General features: G+C 38.5%; 1 protein-coding gene across 2 annotated transcripts in view; it reads left to right on the top strand.

Annotated features, from left to right (window-relative positions):
* Positions 1-9,270, top strand: part of PCDH9 (protocadherin 9) — a 704,699-nt gene that overhangs the window by 441,723 nt on the left and 253,706 nt on the right. The window contains exon 2 of one of the 2 annotated variants that reach the window (XM_026868065.1): positions 6,931-7,006. In XM_026868065.1, coding sequence (XP_026723866.1) covers positions 6,931-7,006 — 76 coding nt within the window. Of the gene's footprint in view, positions 1-6,804; positions 7,007-9,270 lie in introns of both variants that reach the window. The other variant, XM_026868054.1, reaches the window with a different exon arrangement.

Here is a 9,270-nt window from a genome sequence, read left to right as displayed (position 1 = left end):
CCCCCAGGTCCCTCTCTGACTGGCAGCTCTCCAGCCACTCCTCCCCAAGCCTGTAGCGCTGCTGGGGGTTGTTGTGGCCCAAGGGCAGCCCCCGGCATTTGGCCTTATGGAAACTCCTCCAGTTGGCCTCAGCCCATGGCTCCAGCCTGTCCAGGTCTCTCTGCAGAGCCTCCCTACCCTCGAGCACATCAACACTCCCACCCAACTTGGGGTCATCTGCAAACTCACTGAGGGTGCACTCAGTTATTAGTTATTAGTCTTGGTTTTGTCACTTGACTTCTTCTATTTACAGACTTTATCTCATTAAAAATTTATATCTTTGTTTAGTTCATGAACCAGGAATCTTTGTTTTGAGCCTGGGAGGAGTGAACTTTATTAACAGACATCTTCCATAGAGGACCTCCAATGAAGCAGTTTTTTCTTGTGCCCTTACAATGTTTTATTAAACTTGTGCACAAACAATATCTTCTTCATCATCATAATTTCACAGGCTTTTTAGAGTGTTTTTCTAATGTTTACACTTGATATTATTTTAATATGTTTCTTCTCAGACTTCTTTATTCTTGAGTTGGGTTTAAGTTTCAGTATAGTATGTCATGTATAGATTATTCTGTTTATTTTCCATAAAGGATTTTTTTTTTTTTCAAGTTTCTCTTGTAAGCCTCCATAAGGAAAATATTCCCAGAATGTTTCCTTTGTCTTTACTTTTGCTTCATAATATTTCTTTGTCTTTTTAACGCAAAGTATGATGTAATAGTTTAGAAAGGAAAGGGAAATTATTTTTGTCGATGCAAAATTTCTATATTTGAAATAAAATATCTCAATGACAATTGAAGATTTGTCATGCTTGAATATATATTCTGGTGTGCAAACGTATGGCTCATTCTGTAAAGCTTAATTTGCCTTGCTGTGAATCAGATGGTGACATCTGTCTTTCTGGAAAATAAAGGACAGAAATCAAGGCTCTTATTGAGTATATATATATAGAGAGAGAGTAGAGAAGAGGGCATTTTGTTAAAAGTACCTGATTTGTAAACTCAGAAGCCAGCTCAGTTGGTTAAAATTCATCAGGTTCTATTTGCAACAACCCAGTGTAGAAATGTTTTTTTAATTATAGCTTGTTTTATAACAATGGATAGGATCTGTAGCCAAATCTGTTCCCTGTGAGACATTCAGCAATGGAACAATAGTATAATTATCTCTTGGATCCCTGATTAGCAAAAACAATGCAATAGTTATACAAAGCCTTGAAAGTCTGGTTTTCAGAATAAAACAATCTCACCATGCAAAAGTTTCTCTTAATGCTGATTTCTGTAACTTGCTATTAGATTCAAGCACATAATTGGAAGTAAAATGCATTTCAGAAGCTAGTATACAATGGAAAGCACTGAACAGTTTTGAAAATTCATGTTTGTACTTCCTACATTAAAGTTCTATTTCCAAGACAGCTTGTATCTCATCAACTGTAGAACATTTCAAACACTCAATATAACATGGCATGATCTTTCCTCTACTTCAGACGTTCAATACTCAGGTCAACAGAATAACTTAGACAATTTACAGCCCACTTTCTGTCTGCATATGGAAGTTTCTGGGAGAATAAGGCAGTAGCTAAAAGCTTAGTCTCACAAGCAGTGCCCAGACCTCACTGGTATTGGCACAGCTTTTCTAGAAATCCATGCTGAGATACAATTCCTAACCATTCTTTTGCTTAAGTAAGGATTTCAGGATTGTATCTTTAATGCTCTGTGCCACTTTCCAAAGCAATAGATTTATATGGAATGAAGTTACAAATTCTAGTATCAGAATATATTTTATATAGCTAGGATTGTCAGAAATAAAGTACTTCAGTATAAAACCATGTTTTCAGCACTGGAAAGTTATGAAACTGCTCCAGATATTTCTAGATTTTATTTTACTTTCAACTAGAATTCACAGAATCACAGAATGGTTGAGAGTGGAAGGGACCTCTGGAGGCCATCTAGTCTAATCTCCCTGATCAAGCAGGGAGGCTTAGAGCCAGTTGTCCAGGACTGTGTCTAAAAATGGATTTTGAATATATTTAAGGAGCGACTTCACAACCTCTCTGGACCACTTATGCCAGTGCTCAGCCACCTTCCCAGTAAAAAAATGTTTCCTGATGTTTAGAACCTCCCGTCTTTCAATTTGTGCCCATTATTACCTATCCAGTGGCTGGGCACCACTGAATTCCTCATGTCAAGACAACAGAAAGGAGAAAAATAGGGCAGAAGAATATGAGGAAGGGAAAATAAGATATGACGAAAATATATATTTAAAATTATTTCGGTATCTCCAAATAAAATATTGTAATGAAGAAAAATGCAATACGCTATGTCAAGCACAGGTTCTAGTTTTCTGTGCTTCATAAACAAGGTTAGGAATATCCCTACCCTCTACCATCCATCCCTCCTCTTCACCCAAGAAATCTTATTGATATTTTTATCAACATATTCAAGTACCACAGCTATTACTTATATTCAGTAATTCCACAAATTACAATTGTTAGAAAGTACTAGGTATGTACTTGATTTTGTTGTAGCAAGAAAGAAGCAGCTAAATCAGTTTCATCTAGTTGATTTGATATAATTTTTATTGTTACTATGTTTAGAAAAAGTATTGGCTGACTGACCACCTGGTCTGAAAAGAGAAAAAAAATGTGTTCCTATTATGCTTGAACTGTCCTTTTATCAACATCAGAGTTTGCTATCCTTTATCACCATCTAAGATACAGAATTAATTCTTCTCTGTATCTCTTGTGGGTGTGAAGTTATACTTCACCTAGATAAGCTTTATAGAATCTGCTGCAATAGGTGATTAAATGAATAATGATTCCATGTAACTAGTATCAACTGGTTTTCTGATTTTTAAACTCAGCTCAGGTTCAGAAACCTATTGAGTCAACTTGCTCTGCATTATATATTGAAATTACTTTGACACAGGTTAAGATCATATTATTTTGATGGAATTTTCCTTTCAGTTTTGGGTTTCAAATAACAATAAAAATAAAGACTGGATTTTTTTTCAGGACCCAAAGAAAACCCGTATTTCCCCCTCCCCAAATAATGGTTTATGATTGAATATGTCAGATTTTAGATTTGAATTTTGGCCAAGTATTGTGGACCTGAACCATAACCCTACTTCATGCTGTATATAATCCTGCATATGTTTTAGCATAATTAAAATTATAATTACTTGTTATAATTAGTGCCAGTGTTGTACCAACTATAAATCTCATTACTCAGAATAACTCGATTCTGTCTTTAGGTAAAAAGAATTCAAAGCTGCATTTGGTTGCACAAGGGAGTAGATAAATACAAACATAGTCTAAGCATGTTGTAAGATTTTCTTCTGAAAGAAAAGTCCCTGATACTATTGTAGAGAGAAGAAATACACCGTATTAGTAAGGGGTTCACCACTGAGCTGGGACTGTGGGTCGCATCCTGTGTGCCGGCAGCTGTGGGCAAGTGTCTGTGTCTTGCCCAAACTGGGTGTGCGTGGGGTGTGCATGTGGATTCACTGACAAACTCCAAGGTGGACCAGCCGGTGAGTAGGAGGCCCTGGTTGCGGTCAGGGCTGTCAGACCGGCAGAGGGTCCGTGCTGGTATTCAGGGGGACCCACGAGAGTGGGGTGCCTGTGGGATGAGTGTGTGAGTGTGTGCACAAGAATGGGGACCCGTGGGGTGGGTAAGGGGGGCTGGGACCCACGCAGGGGTGTGAGTGGGCAGAGGGGCCCTGCCAGTGCTCGGGGGATCCATGACCATGGCGTGCCTGTGAACCTGGAGAGTGCGGTGCGTGTGCTGCACTAGTGACCTCCTGCCTCTGCCAGCCCCAGAGGAGGAGGGGACGTGGCTGTCTGTGCCCGTGTCCTGTGTGAGTCCTGAGTGTGGGCGCTGCTGGGGGCAGCACCTCGTCTGTGGCCATCTGTGTGGCCGGTCCTGGCCGTGTCCTTTGTGTGTGTATGTGTGTGTCCCGGATCACTCTCAGTCACCTTCCTGCAGCAGCTTCATTAGTGCAAAGGGGAAAGTGGCAGACACATCCCTCATCCTGGTCAGAGACCCCGAGTCCCCGGGCGCGAGGCTGGGGTTCAGTGGTTGGGCAGGAGAGTCCTGCACCAGGCAGCTGGAGGAGGTGGCCACATATCACATTACTTAACATAAGCTCCCAGTAGACTGAGTGACTGTCTTCCTTCGCAATTAATATGATATGCCTAAGCTTAAGCATTTGCTTTGAATCTCTCTTTGTAGCAGGCTTTTTCCCCTTATTGTTTTGATGGCACAGCTTAGTCTATAGTCTAAAGTTTCTTGACGGACTGCATGCTGTCTATTCATCATCTCTGGAACTGGATCGCTGTTTACATGACCTTCAGATATTTTTATAATCCTCTATGATTTGTGGGGTCCTCAGTGGGAGGCTCAGAAAGCCAAGCCAACAGATTTTTTTTCTTATCATTTAAAGGATGGCTTTAAAAATTTATAGCACTATCAGCTAAGAAGTTGCCAGTATTAGTGTTAGGCCCGTGCCATTTTACTGGCTGACTGGTCCCTGTCAGTATAGAGTCAGAGCAGATTTCAACGAGTATGAGGAGCTTTTGTTGCCCAAGATCAGTGGTTTTACTGTATAACTCATGAAACTGGACATTTTTGTAATTATGGTTTTTACTATTTATTTAGGTGGTTAATTAATTACAGGGACTTAATTATTTTGCAGAATCTTAAATTGACATTTTCATCCCCTCCCTTACTTTAAGGATTTATTTTCTCAGTCATTCATATTTTCTCATAGAGTCTTAGTTTAAAAAAAAAAAATGAAAGTAATCTTTTCCTGTGGCTTTTACTGATTTTGCTAGTGACAGAAATTCTCTGGAAAAACAGATCTTTAAATTTGGGTTACTGAAAATAAATGCAGAAAGAAAATATTTTAAGCTGTGTAGTTAGCTATATTTCTATTTTGAAATGAAAAAGTTGTAAGAAAAAGAATAAAGTGTGAGGTAAAAGTTTGCTTTATGTTAGTATATAGAGTTAGGTCCTCTGTTGATGTAAATGAATACAACCCAATGACTCAGAGGATATATTTGGTTTTGCTATAGCTGTATTCTAATCCTAAAGCTAGAAAAGGAACTTAAAAGCAAAATGCTAATTATAAAATCACAGCCAAGAGCAAATACTATTACATTTATTTCTATACTGAATTACACAGTCATCCAAAATTGACTTAATCAACTATCTATGTCCACCCAAGGGAGATGAATAAAGAGAAACCTGGTAGAAAATATTGATCATCAGATAAAATGGTAGCAATTACCATTAACAAATAGTTTTTAATAAGCAAACATGCAGTTATTACTTATAACTTGAGGTTTTCCTCATTAAAAAAAAAAAGAATCAGAAAGAAAAGGAGCATCAAGGCCTGATGCTTTTTCCATTAACTTCAGGAAAACTTACTCAGATTTGGGGTGGATACAGGACACCTGATTTTCACAACTTAAAAATTGGTAACTAGTGGAAGATACCTGTTCTACTACCTTCCTGTCGTTCCTTCCTTTTACTGACTCTTCAGAAATCTTGAATGATTAGCTTAGATATAACCCATAACTTTCAGATGGCTAATATTGATAAGAATGTAACCACTGAACTAAAAAATTATTAAGCTTAAGGCAAACTTCGTGATTCTCCTCTTTATTCTAAACCAATCTAGCTAACCAGATCACTCAGGCTCCCTGCTGCTGAAACTCATTTTTGTGGGAACATGTGCTTAACTTAATTTAATCACTCTCTTGAGATACTCTTGAACTAGTTGTTTCCGATGCTTCAAAGATGCAGTATTTTGATCCATGAAGACCTGTAATATTCCGTTCATGAATCCCACAGTCACGGTTGCTAAACAGTTTGCAGCAGTGCTATCGGCTCTGGAGCTCATGGGGAATCACTGTATCATTCTGTGGCAACAATTCACAAAGTCAGGTTATTTCTCCAGATGAGAGAGGTTCAAAATCAATAATGGTTAACTAATCCAAGTGTAAACTGCACTACTTTTTTTTTTTTTTTTTTTTTTTGTAGGGTTTTTTTTTTAAGTAGTTCAGGAAAATTTGTAATTCTGGATCTCATTCACTGTGTTGTTTTGAACAAAGTATGTGCTCTTTATTTTAATTGTCTTACCATAGTGATAAGCATTTATTCCATCATTGCATTCTGTGATTCTCCTGACCACTGTGATTTCATAGATATATTATCAATCCAAATATCCATATTTGTTATATAATTGATATCAGTTAAGTATCCTTATAGATATGTATTTATATATCCTTCTATTCCTGGAAGATGACAATGATTTTTATTGGTTTGTATAAATTGATGGACTTTTTTTTTTCCAGTATGAACAGTGATAATACAGGTTTACCCTCAGAAATATATACTTAATACATTTGCTGATGTAATTTGCTTTTCCTAACAGTTTGTAACAGGTTCTGCTTCTCAGAGAGAATTTTTATAGATCATATTTTTAAATTTATGAGAAATATACCTAATTGTCTACTGATTACTTTCTTATGAGAAGCTTACTTCACAGATGAGCATGTGCAGACCTTTGAAATTTGGCTCTCCTGCCTGCCATCTTCCCTGGGTTGCTCTAAAAACAAGCCAAAAAGCCCCCAAACCACCAAGCAGACATGATAACAATTGCCTCATAAGCATTGCCAGGAATCTATTTGTATGTCAAAAGTTAAAAAAAAAATACTCAGGAGAACAGAAGAGCACTAATCAGCGTGTCCTGTGCTCTTCTTTGTAGTCCCAGCGCCGTGTTACATTTCACCTCCCCGATGGCTCCCAGGAAAGCTGCAGTGACAGTGGTCTGGGAGACCACGAGCCGGTGGGTGGTGGAACCCTGATCTCACACCCTCTCCCTCTGGTTCAGCCGCAGGACGAATTCTACGACCAGGCTTCACCGGACAAGAGGACTGAAGCTGATGGCAACTCGGACCCCAACTCGGGTGAGTCACCGTCAGTGCTTCGCTTATATGAGTTTCTTCGGTAACTTGGTTACTTTCTTTTTCATCCCTTTGGTGATGCATATGCATGAATATTTGGTCATGTTGGCTCATTGGTAGGAAATAATAATCATTGGTGGGAAATAATGTAGTTTGCCTGAAGTGTTTTATGTTGTAATTTGACTGTAGAAACAAAAATAAGTGAAAAAAAGAGCTTCATACTAATTTCACAGTGAGAACAGCTGGGAAAAAGGAAGTCCTACAGGGTAGCAAGCTTTTCTTGATGTTTGCGGTGCTGTTGCTATTTAGCATTGGACTTTAGGAAAGTCATTCTAAAGACAGATTTAAAGAACAAGGACATCAAGGTTGCCCTATCTGTTAGACTAACATCAAAAAGAGTAAATCAGTGAAGCACTGAAAAATTTAAAGAATGGAAATTTCTATAAATTTCACCTACAGTTCCCCATTCTAAGAGCAAGAAACTCAGGGTTTCTTTGTTAGGTTGGAATGGCATGATGTTCTGCTTTTTAGAATTATTGGATATGCGTTTTTATAAAAAATACCAAGTGCAGTTTGATTTGGGAATTTCCACCTTTCTTCTTCTTTCCTTCTCTGTAATACATTTACATTATTGCAGTGTTTTTGTCTCAGTACCAAAAAATGAAGAATGGTCTTAACCATTATTGTGACTAGTATTTTGTCATTGGAATGTGGAGACTTGGACATACTGCAAACTGGGAGGGGGCAGTAATAATGCCCTTAAGTTTTCTGTCCAGAATGTGGAGTAAAAGGTTAAAAGTCTTGTCTGTGCTCTTGCAAGGTAATTGAACTTGAGTTCTCTTACATCCCAGGAGTATAGAAATAAGAATTAGTTTCTCCCTTTGGCATTTCTCCCTTTTGTATTAGATGATTAAATTGTCACTGGGCCTGTACAAACCAGGAGAGAAGATGGCCTTGAGATCTGATGAACAGTATTAAGGTCCATGTTCTCATTTGGGCAGAGCTGGATCTGAATTATGACATTTAAATCATGGCAGATGAGAATCGAAAATGTGGAATATTGACCTTAGAAATGTTTTATCATACTTTTTATGGGAAGACCAAGAGGGTGTACGGGGTGGAACTCTACGAAAAAACAATTTGAAATGTGTTACTGTTTGAGTATTATGGTTTCCGTTTTCCTTTCTCCTTTCCTTTCTCCTTTCCTTTCTCCTTTCCTTTCTCCTTTCCTTTCTCCTTTCCTTTCTCCTTTCCTTTCTCCTTTCCTTTCTCCTTTCCTTTCTCCTTTCCTTTCTCCTTTCCTTTCTCCTTTCCTTTCTCCTTTCCTTTCTCCTTTCCTTTCTCCTTTCCTTTCTCCTTTCCTTTCTCCTTTCCTTTCTCCTTTCCTTTCTCCTTTCCTTTCTCCTTTCCTTTCTCCTTTCCTTTCTCCTTTCCTTTCTCCTTTCCTTTCTCCTTTCCTTTCTCCTTTCCTTTCTCCTTTCCTTTCTCCTTTCCTTTCTCCTTTCCTTTCTCCTTTCCTTTCTCCTTTCCTTTCTCCTTTCCTTTCTCCTTTCCTTTCTCCTTTCCTTTCTCCTTTCCTTTCTCCTTTCCTTTCTCCTTTCCTTTCTCCTTTCCTTTCTCCTTTCCTTTCTCCTTTCCTTTCTCCTTTCCTTTCTCCTTTCCTTTCTCCTTTCCTTTCTCCTTTCCTTTCTCCTTTCCTTTCTCCTTTCCTTTCTCCTTTCCTTTCTCCTTTCCTTTCTCCTTTCCTTTCTCCTTTCCTTTCTCCTTTCCTTTCTCCTTTCCTTTCTCCTTTCCTTTCTCCTTTCCTTTCTCCTTTCCTTTCTCCTTTCCTTTCTCCTTTCCTTTCTCCTTTCCTTTCTCCTTTCCTTTCTCCTTTCCTTTCTCCTTTCCTTTCTCCTTTCCTTTCTCCTTTCCTTTCTCCTTTCCTTTCTCCTTTCCTTTCTCCTTTCCTTTCTCCTTTCCTTTCTCCTTTCCTTTCTCCTTTCCTTTCTCCTTTCCTTTCTCCTTTCCTTTCTCCTTTCCTTTCTCCTTTCCTTTCTCCTTTCCTTTCTCCTTTCCTTTCTCCTTTCCTTTCTCCTTTCCTTTCTCCTTTCCTTTCTCCTTTCCTTTCTCCTTTCCTTTCTCCTTTCCTTTCTCCTTTCCTTTCTCCTTTCCTTTCTCCTTTCCTTTCTCCTTTCCTTTCTCCTTTCCTTTCTCCTTTCCTTTCTCCTTTCCTTTCTCCTTTCCTTTCTCCTTTCCTTTCTCCTTTCCTTTCTCCTTTCCTTTCT

The sequence above is a fragment of the Athene cunicularia genome, assembly GCF_003259725.1.
Source record: "Athene cunicularia isolate RWA chromosome 1 unlocalized genomic scaffold, athCun1 chr1_part1, whole genome shotgun sequence".
NCBI lineage: Eukaryota > Metazoa > Chordata > Aves > Strigiformes > Strigidae > Athene > Athene cunicularia.
Note: the sequence above shows the minus strand (reverse complement) of the source record. Positions and strands in the feature narration are given on the sequence as shown.